The sequence below is a fragment of the Phodopus roborovskii genome, unplaced genomic scaffold (genome assembly GCF_943737965.1).
Source record: "Phodopus roborovskii unplaced genomic scaffold, PHOROB, whole genome shotgun sequence".
Taxonomy (NCBI): domain Eukaryota; kingdom Metazoa; phylum Chordata; class Mammalia; order Rodentia; family Cricetidae; genus Phodopus; species Phodopus roborovskii.
In genome coordinates, this window is record NW_026126447.1 from 16,941,420 (window position 1) to 16,960,305 (window position 18,886).

General features: G+C 43.1%; 1 protein-coding gene across 1 annotated transcript in view; it reads right to left on the reverse strand.

Moving 5' to 3' along the window:
• The window catches only part of Frem1 (FRAS1 related extracellular matrix 1), a 143,388-nt gene that overhangs the window by 40,848 nt on the left and 83,654 nt on the right, over positions 1-18,886 (reverse strand). The window contains exons 22-24 of the mRNA XM_051188116.1: positions 15,458-15,599; positions 11,774-11,969; positions 7,464-7,728 (exon numbers count right to left, since the gene is read on the reverse strand). Coding sequence (XP_051044073.1) covers positions 7,464-7,728; positions 11,774-11,969; positions 15,458-15,599 — 603 coding nt within the window. The remainder of the gene's footprint in view (positions 1-7,463; positions 7,729-11,773; positions 11,970-15,457; positions 15,600-18,886) is intronic.

The window sequence follows — 18,886 nt, forward strand, 5'->3', positions numbered from 1 at the left end:
AAATCATAAATATCTCTTTGTTTTAACTAGAAAAAGTGCGGCATTTATTATACCAGTATGACATATTTGAGTAGGAAATTCTGTTTCCTCCATGAACTGGTTCTTGTGCTTCAGGATCCTAGGGTAGATAATTTCTTTTGGAGCATGGAGGAACCTGAAATCAGGTTGTGAAACCAGCCTTCCTGGGGCAAGAAGCATACTTAGCAAAAAATCAAGGCACACAGGGTTGGCTGAGTACAGACTTTGCTTTGAAAGCTACACTAAAAGGTTTTGTTAAATTGATAATTTCACACACACACACCTACAATGTGTTTTGAACAAATCTACTCCTTCCCTCTTCTCCAGTTTTCCCACTAACCCTCCACTATTTTTCTCTCCCAACTTCTTGTGCTATTTTTTAATAAGCAAGTTCACTTACTGCTACCTATATGTTCATGGATGTAGGATACTATAGCAGAGAATGGATAGCTTCTTAAGGGTCAACATCCCTGATAAAAAGTGACTGTCTATCCTTTAGCAGCCATCAACTCCTAATGGCTCCTTAGCTAGGGATGGGGCTCCTTGAGCCCCCCTCATCCGTACCAACATTACGGCTAGCTTGGGCTTGTGTTTGCAGTCATGGCTGCTGTGAGTCCCTCTGCACAATGGGCCTGCCATGCCCAGCAGATACTGTGTTGCTGCAGTCTTCCACTACCTCTGGCTCTCACCATCTTTCTGCCCCACCACCCCCATTCTGTGAAACTAGAGCCTGAGACTTAGGGTGAGGGGAATGATGCCAATGTCCTATTTGGCACTGAGAACTCCACAGTACTTTATTTCCCACACATTGACCAGTTGCGGGCCTGTATTAGTAACCGTCTACTGGGGATGGGAAGGGAGCGCTCTCTAAAAGAACTCAAAGATACACTAGTTGTCCATTCTGCCATTTCTCAAGTGAAATGGCTCTCTGTTCCCTAACAGATTGCATATAAAAGTGCTTTCTGAGCAGATAAATCAGCCATCAACAATAAGATGAGAACTTAGGGGAAGGTTTATGACTATGTCCCTTCAGCAGAATAATTGTAGTAGGTTTTCCCCTAGGGCCTATGACCTGGCCAGCCATGATTTTGGCCTCCATTACTTATACTGAACATGAGTTTCATCTCATGGCATGGGACTTAAATCCAACCAGAAAGCAACTGGCTATTTCCATAACATTTGTGCCACTGCTGTGCCTGTGGACATTTCTTGATAGGCTAGATGTTACTGTAGCTTCCATGTTCAGGGAAGGCTAAAGATTTTGAGTTTTCTTTTAATTAGCTAGCCACAAAGACTACCTACAAGGAAAATGTGATGCGACACATAGGAGAAACAGTCTATGTCCCCAAAGTTAAACTAGCTAAATGAAATAAAATAAAAATTTCATGTTTCTCCAATCTGAGTTTATAAAGGATGCAATTTCCTTTGAAGCACCAGTGTGCACAATTTGAAGAAAGACACTGAGTTTCTCTGTGAATTATACATCAAAAACTCGGCAATCATGTTTCCTTAGTGAACATAAACCTTTGATCGACGAATAAATTTGATGAAAATCAAGTGCACCTAGAAAAATATCTGCGTGTTCTTTGGGCCCAACGGCTTCATAGGTCAAGGGGGGAGCATGGTGAGGCGTAAGTGCTGAGCTCTGTGTCTCTGGCGAGCTCTCTCATAGGACCACTTCATTCCCTCCTTCCCATCCCTTTAGCACATGCTCCCCTCTTCTGGGTCTACCCAACATCCCAAAGTGATGCAAGAAAGAAGTGAGGCATCCCCTTTGTGCCCCCAAGACCTCTTTCCTCGCTTCACCCCTCTGAAACATGCCTTTCACCTTTCATTACGCCCACCCCCTTTCTGAAATGAAATGGCTCTCTACTCCCTATCACATGCCAGCAGCAAATGTGCTTTCTGCATCAACACGTCCAGTTTTATAATTTTCTTAAATTTTATTCCGTGTATCTGTGGGTGTGTGCACTTTTGTATGTGGGTGAACATGTGTGTGGAGGCCAGAGGCTGACATCGGGTATTTTCCTTAATGGCTCTCCATGCTGTTTGTTTGTTTGTTTGTTTGATTAGGATAAGGCTTTTACTGAATTTGGAGCTCATGAATTGGGCAACACTGGGCAGACACTGAGCTCCAGGGATCTGCCTGTCTCTTCCTACTCTGCTCTGGAATTACAGATGTGTGTCATCATACTGGGCTTTTACTCAGGTCCTCATGTCTGTGTAGCAAGAGCCTTACCAACTGAGCCATATCCTCAGCCTCATGATATGCATATTGAATATTAGCATGACTTGTAGAGTTAAAGAGTCTGTGCCCCGTTAAAAGGCTGTTAAATATTAGCTAAAAAGGAAGAAGATAGAAAAAAGAAAAGGTGAAACGCATTGGGATGAACAAGTTTCAGTATGAGCCACAACGAGTGACTGGCTCCTCTGGGGTGGCCATTTTTAATATTTGACTTGAGACTCGGTTCTGAAAAATGTCTTTTGAAGACAGGTTTTTCAAAGTTCAGTGTCAAGGCCAAACATGACCTCTGTGAGGGTACTGGAATTGTCTCCTGAGCCATGCTGTCCTTCTCACACACCTCCCCTCCTGATGCTGGGGAATCTGACCACCTGGGAAATAGGCAATGTGCCATCTGACAGATGGGAATGGGGGTGAGCAGGCCAGGGACCATGGAAGAGTCAGAAATACATTTACTGAGGCCAGTGCTCCCAGCTGGGACACCGAAGCAGCTGTCTGCATTGACCTAAAGCTAATAAGTCAGGGGTGAAAAAAGATGCAATTTCTAAACATGACTGAATCAAATACATCATTCCATTTTTGTGAGTAATGATGAAAGCTACTCACTGGCAAAGAAGCATTGAGAAGGGGTGGGGGAGAGACTGAGAGAGAGAGAGAGAGAAGGAGAGAGAGAGGGCGAGAGAGACAGAGAGAGTGTGAGCGGTTCTGCTTGGATTTCCATCAGAATAAAACTAGCACAGCAACGAAACAAGGTCAACACAGCCTCCGCCTGCAAAAGGCGAGCGAAGACATTCACCCAAGTCTCTGCTCAAAACCCTGCAAACACATTCTGTAAGTCAATAGTGTCCATTCTGAGGTGAGGAGACTGGCCATATGGAGGCATTAGCTCCTTCTGTGGGTCCATTTTGTTTGATTTCCCTTGTTCCCCACCTCCCAGGGAAAAGATGCCGCCAGGATGACCAGCATTCTCATGAAATTTGGGGAATGACTTCGAATTTGTCTGGGGGTGCCTGCCTGGTCTGATTTTACCATCACCACAATGCTGTCAAGCTTCCTGCATTTCCTGGCAATAGAGTTGGCTGAAGAATCTGCCATCTGTCATGGCATTTAAAAGATAAAAATGGAATCATAAATAGCGCCAGCTCCTCAGGAAAAAAAAAAAAAAAAAAAAAAAAGTCCAGCCGGCATGTCAAAATGGAGGACATTAACATGCTCTTTCAGGACCCAGCCCCCAGCAGCTGAAGTCAGCTTGCTAATCGCTCCATGTCATCTGTCCTAGCGTGGGCTGCCAAATCTCTCTTCCAGGCCAGCAGCACCAAACAATGCAGGGGAAATTTATGATTCACAAAATATTTTTGCAGAAGGTAAAAATCCAACCATTAGACCCCATTTAATTAATGCTGCCACATCTTACATTAAAAAGAGAAAAGGGGGAAAAATTCTCTACCATAGAATTCATCTCTTTTACCCAGCCAAATTCCTTGCCAAATTTAACAGCAAGCAACATAAATTTAGGTGATTAGATTGGTTGCATATATTTAATTTTTAAAAAGCGCCATGATCACGCTTTCATTAAAACAGGCGCTCAGCTTTGGTTTCGAGCCACCTGACAAACAGCACAGCAGCCTGTGATTGGGTGAGCGAAATGACAAGATTAAAATGTGGATCTTGGGCAGATGCGAGGCTCTTCCATTATAAATATGTAAAACTGCTGGCCCCAGATCAGAATGACACATTGAGGAGCTTCCTTTGCACAAACAGAGTCTCCACAAATTTTTGATGCAAGAAAGGTATAGCGCAAAGAATATTCCACTTGAAATAAGCTCCCAGTTGTTACATCAGTGGGGCGACTTCCTTTGCCTCTTGGAAAATTAGGGTTCTGTCCACAAGCTGGTAACAAGTGCACCATTCTCAAGATGGTGGTTGGAGGCCTAGAGGAAAGACGTAGAGTTAAGTGTCTGGAAGCCCTGCCCTGGGTGATGTGGGTGTTCACAACCCCCACTCTTGGAAGTTGCTGCTTTGCTCTAATTATTTGTTTTTGCTTAGCCTATCTTTCTATTTAGGTAAATGTATTTAGAAAGAAACCATCTGACTCTAAAGTCAGAAAGACATATTAAAAATCTCAATTCCATAAATGCCATAAAAATATAAACAAGAAAACAATTTATTAAATCCTGGGTAGATAGATGTTCCTCAAGGTCATAGAGACTAGAGCTTATATTCTTTGTTAAAGAGAGGAAGCTAAGTATGGAGAACTGCTAAAGCACACCCACACCAACCGGGGATCTCCCTGGGAACCACACTGATGGGTGAGTGAGCCAGCCGCTGGCTCACTCCCCAGGCCTTTGTTCCCATGCAGCTCCTTCCTCCATCAACCCACACAGTTTCACACCTTTGTATGAGAAAAGGACCTCCTGTGGCCCTAGGAGGTCAGGCCACAGATTTCTGTCCAAGAAAACCCACAAAGAGACCCAGGGTGAAAACCAAGTAGAAAACAGAATGCCAAGAAACAAAACAACGTGAAGTCTAATCAGTATGTTGAAGCTAGGATCCTAGAGCCCTTTAGAAGCAGCCCCTAGTTCTCTTTGTCTCCAGGAGGGCCTGGGGGGCCTTCTGGAAATTCTCCCAGAGGTTCAGAATACACTCAGAGTAATGGACTAGGCCAGCTCAGGGAATGATGGTCCCGAGGAGTCAGATTTTTGAAGAGCCCTTCAAAGACAGATTCCAGCTGGGACTGGAGTTGCCCAAACTGGCACAAGGCCCAAGAATTTGGATTTTGCTCGCAGGTAACTCTCCGAGGAGCTAAGGAAAGTAGATGCTCCTAGGAGAACTAGCTGTAAACTGCCAGCTAAGTTGGCTTTTGCCGATAGGAATCAAACATTTCATAGGATCACTGGTACACAAGTGAGCGACTTGGGTTTAGGTTTTTGCCATCTTAGCACCTGACCTTCACTTCCTTACATCTGTGTGCATTCACTTGCTCACTGGTTCCTCAGGCAGCCATCATGTCCAAAGCTGACGGTCCTGTGGGCACTGACTAGAGAAGCAGGAATGGAGAAAAGCTAGAGGCCCCAGAAATGCATACAAAATCAAAAGCCCTGGTTCTTATAGGCATGTGTTAGACCAAGGCGCACCTGCTTGTCTTAGCAAACACAGGAATGAGCAAACACCACTCCTGTCTGAACCTTCCTTATTCTCCAAGAATAAGGTGAGACAGTGGCCATAGAAAGAATATCTAATAAACAACGATGGCAACACCATATAACAACAATGGCAGATAGTGCTAATTCAGTTTTTTCTATGTGCCAGATATTGTATGCACTTCACATGCCTAATCCACTTGCTATTCCCCCACCTCCACCCCCCCTGCCACCATGACCCTGTTTGACAAGTATGATGAGCACCATCCAGGCCCATAGAAGGAGCAACACTACAAGTGGCTGTGTAACTTGATGAAGTGTGCGTCACAAAGGCAATACGCGGCCCTGAGCCTCTATTTTCACAGTGGCAACATACCACTTAAACACAAGAGCCAGCTAGAAAGAGGACTGTTCTCTTCTGGTGGTTTCATTAACACCCAACATTGCTCAAGCACAGACTCAGAACAGAGATGCTCAGCTAAAGAATTATCTTCCTGTTTTAGGACATCAGTAAAGAGACAGAGGGGGCAGGAGAGATGGATCGGCAAGCAAAGGGCTTGATTCGAAAGCATAAGGACTTAAATTTGAGCCCTAAAACCCGCATTTAAAAAGCTGGGTATGCTGGTGTGCATGGTTATTCAGTGCTGGAGGCAGAGGCAGGAGGCTTTCGGGGCTCACAGGCCAGCCAGCCTGTGGCTTGCTGGGTAAGATCAAGGCCAATAAGAGACTTCAAAAACAAGATGGGATAGCATTTGAGGAACAACACCCAGGCTTGTTCTCTGCATCCCACATGTACATGAACTAGCACACACATGCACCACTCTCACATGCAAGAGAGAGGGAAGGACGAGGAGAGAGTGGTAAAAGGAAATATTAGCTCATCATATCCATTAGTATTTTTGTTGTTGTTGTTTAACACTGGACTGAATCTAGCCCATTCCTCAGAAATCACGTCTAAAGCTCAAATAGCAAGCAACATCATCCCTACTGATGTTTACACTATTCCCCACAGCAGGAATTTAAAAAGGTAAAATATGACCGAGAAGAGAAGTCTTTGAATGTGGGAGCCTTTCTGGCTGGTGGGTGTTCATGGAAGTTTATAACCCATTGGATAATACGGGAGTCTGCTATGCCCGTGTTACTTTGTAGTGCAATCCAGAAGGTTAAATGGACATGGGAAACATCTTACTGGGGTCAGAAGTCCTGTATATATGGCAGATAAGTTAATGGTCTCTAACTGGTGAAAGCAAGGGTTGGATCATGTACGCACTAGCGAATCCACAATTGTCCAGTCCTTACACCTGGCCTGGACCTCCAGTTTTATCAAGGACCACAAATCCAGCTGGCTTTCCCATTGCTAGACAGAGCCCTCAGAATTTCTCCTGCTTTGTGAGACTAGAAACAAATTTCCACATTTTTAAATGACTGCAGATTTGCATTAGTGTTGTATCTTTGCCTTTTCACCCCTGATCGTTATTCATCCCAATGATTTATTTGATGCTGAATCCTTGAGCAGGTGCACAGTCCCCAATTATAACACGGTTTCTATGGGGAAATATGATCCACTTTGTGACAACGTGATTTATGATATAGTTACAGGAACATGTTGTGTCAAAAGGCAGTGTCTGCTCATGCCAAATTTATTATGCTAATATGTGCCTTTTCCTCAGATAGAAAAATGCACTCGGAAAGGGGAAATTACATTTCTGTCTTTCTGGAGAGAGTCTCTTCTTGTTTCTTTGTGTTCCTTTCAGAGAAGAGCTTGAGCACATAACTGCTTAGTTTTTAGCCATGGGCCGTGGTTATTTGCATTGCTTCTGTAATTTTAATAGTGTGTTTCCACCTTTCGTACAGTCAGGAAACAGAAGAAAACACAGCTAAAGGAGAGTTGTAAGAAGATGTAATGTTCCTTCCTTTGGAGGATCACGCTGCTTCATGTATCCTTCAGCTATGTAAGAAATTAGAGAAACATACAGTAAAATGACTAGTGCTAATATTCTTACTTCACTCCTTTTGCCTTCCTAGGCATTAATATAAGGATGGATTCAGAAAAATGGGCTCACCTGAAGCTGTCACCGGGGACAGTTGCCCTGCTCTTGTGTGTATAGCAGACTGTCTGCGCTGCTATGTCCATTTGGCTAAAGCTGGTGATAGGGACTCCGGGATAGTGGGCGTACTCCACCTGGCCATACTGTGGTGGAGAAGTGATGAGGTAGAGTAGTTCCTCAGGCTTGTCTGCTCCATCCACAGCCAGGAGAGTGGCAGTCGTTAAGAAACCTCTGTCACCTTTGGCTACCACGAGTGGTCTTACATGAATGACAATATCACCTGTGTGGCAAGGAAATTGTGGTTAAGATTCATATTTGAAAATACTCGGTGCCCTATTGTGGAAGGTACCACACGCTTCAGACTCAGGACCTGGAGGAACTTGGGTGGACCTGATCTGGATCCTGCTTCCCCAGTCTCCTCCCTGAACACTGGCTCCCCGTGTGTTAAAGAGGCCATGCTTGCTGCCTGGGGAGAAAAGCAGTCAATGGTGTTACCCAGCTATAAAAATTCTCAACCATTATCAAAGATACTTCTTTCGGCAGGAGATGAAACAATCACAGAAATCCACAACTGGTCAAAATGCAGAGGACAACTAACAGCCTTTGGGAGCATCCAACCCCAGCCCCAATATATTTATACTGCAACCTAGGCTCAGGGAACATAACGGAAGAGGAGCCAGAAACACTGTAAGTTGGAGGATCCGAATATCTGCTGAGATAGTGTCTTCTATATATGAAAGGGAAGCTGCTCTCATGAAATCTTAACACTATGGTAATATAAACAAGGCCTGACAAACGACAATACCAGTGGGCATGCCAATATGTGTGTGGGAAATCTCGCCAGGATCAACTCTTAGATGGAGAACTATGGGCAATTAATGGCTGTCGAAAGACGGAGAACCAGTCTTCTCTAGGAACGAGCCTCTGATGAGGTTATCTAATCCCAAGCCGTCAGACCTAAACACACATAGATACTCAGCAGGATCTGTGTGTATGTGTGTAGCAATAGCAGATAAAGAAGGAGAGGCCAATAATTTGGGAGGGACTGGGAGGTGCATGGAAAAACTGGAGGGAGTCGGAGGTGAGAAGTAAGAGTGGACGTGCTGCAAATGGAGTCCTTGTGTGTGACACTCTCAAAACTTTTTAAATTAAAAGAAGATGGTTAATCCCCATTGCTAACTTGTTTGGATTTAGGATCATCATGGAAACACAACTCTAGGTATGTCTAACTACAGTGTTCCTAGAAATTGCAACTGCTAAGGACTCACCTGGAATGTAGACAGTATCATTAATGAAGTGAGCCCAAAATAAATAAAAACAGAAAGCAAGCTAATCACCAGCCTTCATTCTCTATTTCCTAGCTACCTGCCTCTAGTTCACACCATCATGCTTTCCCCTGCAATAATTCTGTATCCCTTTTAGTAATATGAGCACCATGCCTTCCTCCACCATAACACGCTGTCCCCTTAGTGTTATCAGCCAAGATAAACCCTTCTTTCCCACAGCTGCTTCTTAGTATTTGACTGAAGCAACAGGGACTGTGATTAATATGATGTCCAAAGCAAATATAAAAAAGCAGGCCTTGGTCACTGTATTTCTTCACAGCAATAGAAAAACAACTAAGACAAACCTCTTGAGCAAACAAAAGTGAAAATAAAACGCCAAGATTGTATTTTTACATCTATTTATTCTCTCTCTCTCTCTCTCTCTCTCTCTCTCTCTCTCTCTCTCTCTCTCTCTCTCTGTGTGTGTGTGTGTGTGTGTGTGTGTGTAGCTAGTTCTTACAGAGGCCAAAAGAGGGTGTCACATCCTCTGGAACTTGAGTTACAGGTGGCTATGAGCCATCATGTAGATACTGGAAACCAAACACAGATCCTCTACAAAAGCAACAAATGCTCTTAACCATTGAGCTCTGTCCAACCAAAATCGAAGGTGTCTTTGCTTGTCATTAAATGAAGATCTTATTGGCTTCTTTTGGGCAGAGGCCAGAGGCCAGCTATGCTATTAAACATACCAAAATTCACAAGAAAATTCTCTACAACAAAGATTATTCATTCCAAAATGTCAGGTGTGACAAGATTACAGAATACTGTTTCAGATGACCAAACTGGTATTTTGGGCATATGAGCCTTTATCTCCAACTGAGATGAAGGACTAAATGCAAATGAAAATCTAAGTTGCAGATACTCTGAGGTATTGGTAAGAAACACATCAAGGGCAGCAAGAGAAACAAATGTTTGCTGAGAAAGTCAAAATGTCCCAGGGCACTTTTCCCAGAGGCATAGATACCTCTAGGAGGAGGAAGGGCACCAGCTCCTCAGTATTGGGACTGCAGACCTGTGCATCCTAAACATCCCCTAAAGGCATCCTTTTTGCCACTATGGAAATCAGAACACAAATATCACAATTGGGACGCTAAAGATTATTTATAATAGACACGAGACAGAGATAAGTACATAATTCTGTATAAAGGAGATAGTACTACCAGCTACTCAGTATGTTTCTACTTGAAGTAAGTTACTCTTGGACTGGAGAGATGGCTCAACAGTTAGGAGCACTGGCTGTTCAGTCCCCAACACCCACATAGCAGTTTACAACCATTTGTAACTCCAGTTCCAGGGCATCTGGCGCCCTCTTCTGGTAGTCATGGGAACCAGGCACACATGTGATACATATACATGCTGACAAAGTTCATACACTTACAATAAAAAAGTAAAAATACAAAATATAGACATCTTAAAAGTTATACTTGGGAAGTCATGAGAAACATGAGAAACAGCAAGCAACTTATAACTGTCATATTAAGTAATATAAACCAGGAAAACAGATTATAATGTTGCACAGTGATAAAACACCATACAAAAAGGCAAGAGAAACACGAGCTTTATAAATGTTAATAGACAAATATATCTGTCTACTTGTTACAGGTTTTCATAAATCCTTTAATAAATAATTGCATATCAATTATGATAGAGTGTGGTGAGGCTCTCAGTAGTCTAGTGCCATTCCTTCTATTGTCCAGTTGCCCTGAACACAGCCTATGACTAAGCTTCAGCCACTGCAAGACATACAAGAAAGGTGAGCTGCCTTCCAGAAGAGTTGCTGAGACCTTGGCCCACAAGCTCTTCCTTGGCCTCTCGCTTCCTAAGTGACTGTGGCCTAAGAGATGAGGAGCTGATAGGACAGGAGATGCTCCAAGTACCTGTGGAATGGCTTCTCCTGTGCTGTGAAGCTAAGTCCGTAAGAAGATAGCCTGTACTATCACCTGTCTATGCCAAAATGCTAGTAGTATTCCATTTGCCTGAATATCCTATGTACACAATTGTCCTAGTTAGGTTTCTGTTGCAGGGATAAAACACTAACCCAAACCAACTAGAGCAAGGAAAGGATTTCAGCCTACAGCTCAGTCTATCATCATTGAGGGAACTCAAGATAGAAACTGGAGGCAGGAAATGAAGCAGAAGCCATGGAAGGACACTAGTTACTGGCTTGCTTCCATGGCTTGCACAACCTGCTTTCTTTTACAACCCAGGACCACATGGTCAGGGGTGGTACCATTCACAGTGGGCTGGCCCCTCCCACATCAGCCATCAATCAAGAAAATGCCTCCAGACTTGCCTACAGTTCAATCTGATGGAGGCAATTTCACAAATGAGGCCCCTTCCTCCCAGCTGTTATCAAAACTGAACCAGTACAATGATACTTTTACAGAGAAGAACATATGTATTCAGAATCATCTAGCTTATCTATCTGACTGTCCTTAGTCATGAAACACATTTTATAGCTGGGAAACACGTAAATAAAATGTAAAATATTCCCCCAAAGAAATATTAAATCATATGATGAAAAATTAATGCAGGACAATTGTAATTATAGCACACACACACACACACACAAAACCAAATAGGTTTTTTTTTCTTTTAAATTACACTTAAATCACTATATTTAATTCTGAGCATTCTCAACCAAGACAAAACAAGGAAAATTCAGTCAAGAAAACATAAGGATCAAAGACTGTTTAATCTGAAAATATTGAGACCCTGGGTTTGTGAACAAGATATGATTCTTAACCTCCTGGTGTAAATTACAGTCATAAATTATAGAGCAGTGCAGCTGAGTAGTGTGTGTGTGTGTGTGTGTGTGTGTGTGTGTGTGTATGTGTGTGTGCGTGCGCGCATGCACCAGGTGTGTCCCCAAAGCCTGTGGAAGTCAGGAGAGGCTCTTGGCCTAATAGCACACACATGTGTGTACTTACACCAGTGTGTACTTAACACACTTTTACTGACAATCCTGGTCCCAGGAAGCATGGGTAAATGCATTCTTACCTTTCCCTGAGTCTTCAATGATGATGTGACAGTCAAACGCAGGTGATCTGTTATCCCCATCCCAGAGGTAGAAGGTGAAACTGTCTCCATCCTGGGAACCCATCTTGGCAGTGTGTGTGTATCTCAGCAAGTTCAGGTCCACATCCTCCTGGGTGCACTGCATACCAGCTGAGAGAGGGACCCAGTCCCTTCCTATCTGAAAAGTGCACAGTGAGCCAGACGCCCTGGCTTCCCCAGCTATGTTAGTGGAGATTTCCCCCTATGTCCCGAAACCCCCCAATAGGAAGTCATGGGGGAAATTCTACACTAGGTGCTGCCTGTTTTTTAAGTTTTTCTTTTCAAGCAAATATATTAAGATAATATTAAGTATATTTTATTTTCAAAGGAACATTATCTTTATCTTTTCAAAGAAATATATTAAAATACTTTAAGACCTTGGATGATAAACAGCTTCAACCAGTGGACTTTTGACAAAGTCATTCAACAACATTGGTGTTTCTGAGGTATTTATCATCAGTAATCATGGCTGATGAAATAGCCCAATCAACAAGAGCAGGTGGGCAATTAGCTGCTGGAATGGGCTGCTTAAAATTTCCTTTTTATCTATTTTAGTTTTTATTTTTTGTACAACTAATAAAAGTCCCCTTTTTTGGTTTTTGTTTAATTTTTTTAAAAGTGGCTTATTTGTTTTCAAGCTCAGCAGGGAAAACAAAACCAGAATGCACTGGTATTTCCCCCCAACCCCACTGTCTAGTCTTAGTAAAACCTAAAGAAAGCTGTCAGATTCCCATCATACCCCTACACACACACTGTCTCTCTCTCATACACACTCAACATACACACACACACACACACACACTCACTCACATATTCTCTCTCTCTCTCTCTCACACACACACATTTTCTCTTTCTGTCACTCACACACATACTCTCTCACTTACACACATGGTCAGTAGAAAGTAGAAACTCAGTATCATCCACATTTTCCATCAGGATCTTCAAAGCCCAACTCATCAACCCTAGATATTAAGTATGTGCTTTGCATAGTTTGGGACAGAAATTGTGACTTGACTTATTGTTGCTGCTAGAAGAAGCTTTTATGGCAGCCGACTAAGAACTAAGAAAGTATTAAGGAATAAAATAATAGTCCTATGTTGTATAATAACCCTACTTTATTTCAAGCATGGCTTTTTCTAAGAATGGCTCACAAAAGTCATTCATTATATATAACTTGAGGAAACTGTCATTTTCATGGACTCAAAATATAAATTACACTGTAGTGTAGTATAAATTACCTGTCTGGTTGACAGACACACATTTAAATCATTTGTGTTTTCTTTTTGCTGATCATCCACCCCCAGTTCCCAACGAATCTTGGGCTTCCCCCCACTACATCATCCCCTCTCTTGAGCTGTTCTACTTGTCTTCTTCTTTGATATTTTGCCCACAGGACATTTGCAGACCTATGTTCTACTGCAGGTCCACCAGGTAAAACTACTTATATTGCAGTAGTTAAGCTAGGTCCCTTCTTTTATGAGGTCTGTTTGCAAGCAGAGACTTTCAAATAGACCCTTTTAAACCAGGCAGCATAAGATCCTATTTATCTTCTCCTCTTGGTAATATTGTCCTAGAAAATAAATGCAGGGGAAGACATCATTTGCTCTCTTGTTTCTAATTCTTCATTTTCATTCTTAAACATAAGTTTGATTTGACAGAATCATCTGATGCCAGAAAAAGGAAGAAGAGGAAAACAAGAAAAACTGGGGAAAAAAAAACATCAAAACTCACAAGCAAACAAGAAGTCTTGAGAGTCCAGAGGACTGGAGGCCCAGTCCCTAGCCTCAGACAGCCAGCCTCAGTGAGCCCGAGGGAGGTGTGAGAAAATGGTGTGCAGCCTGCTGGGACCCTGGACCCATCTGGATCATCTCATATCCGAAGCAACTCGGGCCCCAAGCCACCCAAACGTGTGCTCTCTCACTGTGTTTCTGCTTCATTACGCTTTGAAATGAAATAAGGACACAGCTGTACCTCAATTTAAATCAGTGATTGCTCTTCTCTCTGACTCTCTGTGGTACCCATACTCTGTGACAATCAAGCTGTTCCCCACAGAAAGAATCCTCGCTGCTTTTTCTATTCTAAACTGAGCCTGCGTTAGATTAAGACTCAAGCATTCAGGCAATCACACTGAGGCTGGCTAGAGGTTGTTGCTGGTCTCTAGCCACCATTCAAATAAACATTTTGACCCATGAGTCAGCTGACCTTCTCAAGTGGCTGATCTGTGATTCATGTCGGACTAATGATTAAGCATCATGCCTGCAATCTGAATAGATTGGAAATTTGCTATTACAGGACTGAAAGGAGTCAAGAGGGCCTGAGCAAGCTGCTGGAACAGTTAGCACCAGACTTGCGATTTAACCCTTCGTATGCTTCATGGTTCCACATTTCTCACTTTCTATTAAAGTTTGGGAATACATACAAATCCAGGAATGTTGATTTACTGCTATGCAGTTTTCCGGATTCGAATACAGCAGTTACTAAGACATTGTCAGTTCTCAGTGAGTGGAGTGAGATGACCACCACATGAGCTAGTGCAGCTTCTGATTCGAGATTTTATCCTCTCACACATTCTCATGAGGCTGGGAAGAGAGACTTGGAAATAAAGACGCTAATAAAGACAGATTTTTAAATGTTGGAACATTCCTGAGAATGCCATAGAACACAGCAGGGAAAATGAGAGCGGCAAAGAGAGTGGTACAGGAATGGGAGGGGGGAGCAGGGACATTAGGAAGGAGTGAGGGGAGAAGAGGGAGGGAGGGAGGGAGGAAAAGGAGGAGTGGCAACAGACTTAAAAGAAGAAAGGAGGAGGAGGAAGAGGAAGAGGAAGAAGGAGAAGGAGGAGGAGGAGAAGAAAAAGAAGAAAGCTAAATTACATGGAGCACCATGAAAAATGTCTGGTGGGATGTAGGCACCCCAAAATATGCTGGCTTCTCCTTAGAAGCCAGCTTGTTCCAACCAGGCAAGTTCTTCCTTCCAGACCCAGGGACAATTCTCAGGAGAAGGAAGTAATTAAGAGCCTTGGCATTGGTTGAATTTATCACATGTTGATAAAGAAAATTCCTAGTAAAGGAAATGTAAATATTTTACTTTTGAGTGAAAAAATATGCCTATTGGAGAATAAACTCAGTTGTATAAATGCATGTGTTAATAAAATTTACTCCTGCTTTGGGAAATGAAGGCCAAAAGGCCACTCTAGGGCTGGATAGATTGCTCAGTGGTTAAGAGCCCATATCAGGTAGTTCACAACCATCTATAAATCCAGCTCCAAAGAACCTGACCTCCATGGGCACCTGTACACACATGATATGCATATAAATTCACACAGGCACACACACATTTAAAGAATAATTAATTAGGGGCTGGTGAGGTGGCTCAGAGATTAAGAGCACTGATTGCTTTTCCAGAGGTTTTGAGTTCAATTCCTAGCAACCACATGCTGACTCACAACCACCTATAATGAGATCTGATGCCCTCTTCTGGCTTGTAGACATACATGCAGGAGGAACACTATATATATATATATATATATATATATATATATATATATATATATATCTTTAAAATGCAAAAGCACCACAAAAATAATGATAATAAGTAATTAGATAATCGTGTTCAAGGGCCACTTACCTTAAGCTGAAGTTGCCCATTTTGGGGAAGTCTTTCAAATAAATAGTGAATTGTCTCTCTGGGCGAGTCTTTATCTATGGCTGAAAGAACGGCGCTAGACAGAACACGTGTATCTCCCATGGTCATTGATATTTCGGCCTTCCTGTAGAAAGGAAAATGATAAAGAAAATGGAAGGCACAAGTTCAGCAGGGGCCATTTATATTAGCTATGACAGGATCCACCTTCAAGAAATAAGAAATAATAACATCCAAACTTCTGGAAATTGTGAGTCGTATACCAAAGTCTGAAAAGGGGGTGTGAGCCAGCAGCCATGACTAGGGTGCTATGTGAGAGATTCTTCTTGTTGTTCACAGGAGTAGAATTTTACAATCTTCTAAGTTACATATAGTTTATATAATGATTTTGCTTCTAGTCTTTCATTTAATGCTTACTGTATCTCCATGAAGAAAGTAGGTCAGGTATTATAGTTCTAACTAGACAAAACCCTGCTGAAAGTGACTTATATAGTGTCCTAAAGGTCTTCCTGAATGTCATCCTGCTGCTGATATTCTTGGGTTATCTGTGGTCCTCTAATGTCCTCTCCCTCCTCCTGAAAAGGCCTGGTACGTGTGGTCTTTGCAGGCTCATCTTTCCCAAGAAGTGGAACCAGCAGCCTGGTGGTGGGCATCTGGACAGCCAACAGGAAGCATGAGCAGGTGAGGCAGTGGCAGCTGAAGCTTCCATGTGGACACTGCAGTCTTCCCTTGGCCTCACCCAAGTGAGAAAGGGATTTCTATCCACCAGTGTTCTAGCTCTCCACCGGGATCACAGTGACAACATGTGCGACTACTGTCTGCCTCCACAGCTTTGGTTCTGAGAAATACGGCCTTGCTTGAAGTCCTTGGTATTGGGACCAAGGACACAAAGTCTCACTAACTGACATTAGCAAGTACCAGGTCTTCTACAGAGAAGGCGATGCCTGATACATCATTCTAACTTTCTCGTTCAAGGAGGGATCCCTGCTAACCCATGACTGACAACTTCTTGAGCAGGGTGAGAGACCTCATCTACTTCTCCAGCAGAGAGCATGGACCAACTGCAGGATTCTAGAGCTGAAGAGCTGATGGGTCTGCTGACTGGGGCTTGTGGAGATTAGCGGTGCTTCTTGTAAGATGAGACAGTCTCAAGATGAGGAAGACAGGCCAGAATTACATGTCAGGGGTGACAAGTGTCACAGTCTGGGTTACCCCAAAAGGGACATTGGGAGAAAGAAGCATTCTGGAAGCAGAAGGATGGGAGCTAGTGAGAAAGGAAAGGGAAAGGCAACAAAGGCTGTTTTTACTGCTGGAGGCAGTTGAGACTCAATCCTAATAAACTCTTCTAAGTTTAACTTTTGGGTTTCGTTTTGTTTTTGAAGAAAAGGGACCCGACAAAGTTGGTCAGGACATCTCTAACCTTTAGATTCAAGACATCTGCTTGCCTCAGCCTCCCCAGTGGCTGGGACTGGAGATGCACACCACAGCGCTCAGCTAGGATCTTTTGAGGAACCATTCAGAGCAGGACCTGGATTGAGCCTCTGGAGGACAGGAAGCTGGGACGTTGGTCTTGTCTAGAATCTCCTATGGTTCCCAACTGACTGCTCTGCGGTTACCGACTGCCTGCTCCCATAGTTACCCACTGTGTGATCCCATGGATCTGCGTGAGTTGATGCAGCTTCCTAGGGAAGAAAGTGGAGCCATAGACTATGAGCATCTGAAGTGGGACAGGTGGGCTGTTGTGTAGGTACTGGGGGACAGGAGCACCTAACACAGCATCTAAAGGAACCATCAAGGAAATGGGGTCAAGCGCTGGCAAAGACCAAGCTACCCTTGGCAGAAATGAACAGAGCAGATGTCAGATTGTCGTTGTGTTTCTGGAAAGGGGATAACTTCTTGTAACAATGACGACAAAGAATAGTCGTGACCGCTCACTGTGTACAGTCTTTCAAGCACTTTCACGTATCTTACTTGCAGCAATCCTATGAAAAGATGCTAGCTAGCATCATCCCTTTCCACTGAGAGGATAAAGGAGAGACAGAGAGAAGTGAAATGACATGTGTAGGGTCCTACTTCTGCTAAGTGGCTGTCTGAGTCACCCTGACTTGAGATTTCTTAACCACTGGGCTACAGAGGAAAAGAAATGGGAAAAGGTGGAGATGAAGGAGGAGACAAAGAATAAGAAGTAAGAGTCCTACTAAACAACGCAGATGGAAGACAAAGGAAGAACCTCTGCTTCCATCCTTGGAAGGAAAGGAAAGAGGAAGAGAAAGGAAAAGGAAAGTGATCAATGTCAGATGTGACAGGCAGGTCAGTCACCCAGATCTAATTATTGTACTTCTTGCATGTGTATTGACTGTCACACTGTGGTCCACAAATAGTTCAGTGACTACAATAATTAGTTTGTTTGTTTGTTTTTTCAAAGGAGGGGTTCTGAAGTAGGGTTGAGAGAGATTTTGGGGATTTTGTTGCTGAGGTCTAGCAGTGAGGCTGTGGCTTTGCAGTGGACGGACTCCTTTCCTTCTCTGGTCTTGGTAAGTGAGTGGCTGAGGAGTTAATAATACAGTACACTTAGTAAAGCGTCTGCCACCTAATAAGTACTTAAAAATCATCAGCCTTCATCTTGCTCCTTTCTTCAAGTGATGATGACAAAGAGGTTTATAACAACAAACCTCCTCCCATCCCCACTATTCCGGAAAGGCTGGATTCAAACACACTGTATCACCCAGGCTAGCCTTGAATCCATCCTGCTTTCTCCTGGGTTCCAGGGTTACAGTATCTTTTACATTTATAAGTGTATGCCTAGCCAGTCGGAATTGTCAGTTCCAGCATTGAGATAAGGACACAGACACTTCCTGTATATTCTTAGTAGAGCTGGTGTCTGAGAAGCAACCTTCCAAACACCATCATCAACATTTTCCATCACACTTTTTATGGAGCTTTTGGCATGTAGAAGGAACGGTGAAGATATGACAGGGTAAGACAGGGATTTGTCTGGTGTCTTTCCCAAAATAGTCCAGGAGTCTTTGGAGTTTAAAGGTTTCTGGGAAGGTGTTCCTAGCCTGAGGAAACTCCAGTGCTCTATTTAATGCTAATAGCTACACCATTAAGTAAAAGGGAGTCTCAGCTGAGACCTCAAGAGCCAGACCCTAAAGTCCTGCTGGGCCTCCTGGAGATCTCTGCTGTTTATAAACTGTGACACTTGATAATTGCAGAAAAATTGCTGGCACTATAGAAAGGCAATCCTATGCAAGGGAGTTGCCAACAAGTGTTACAGTGCATAATACTAGAATTCTAAGAAGTAGCATTTTGATATGTGATGGTGAGGTGTTGATCCATATGGGATGTAGTACAGATCGATAGAGAAGTACCAAGATGATGAACTAAGTGGGACTGAGTATTTCCCTTGATCTC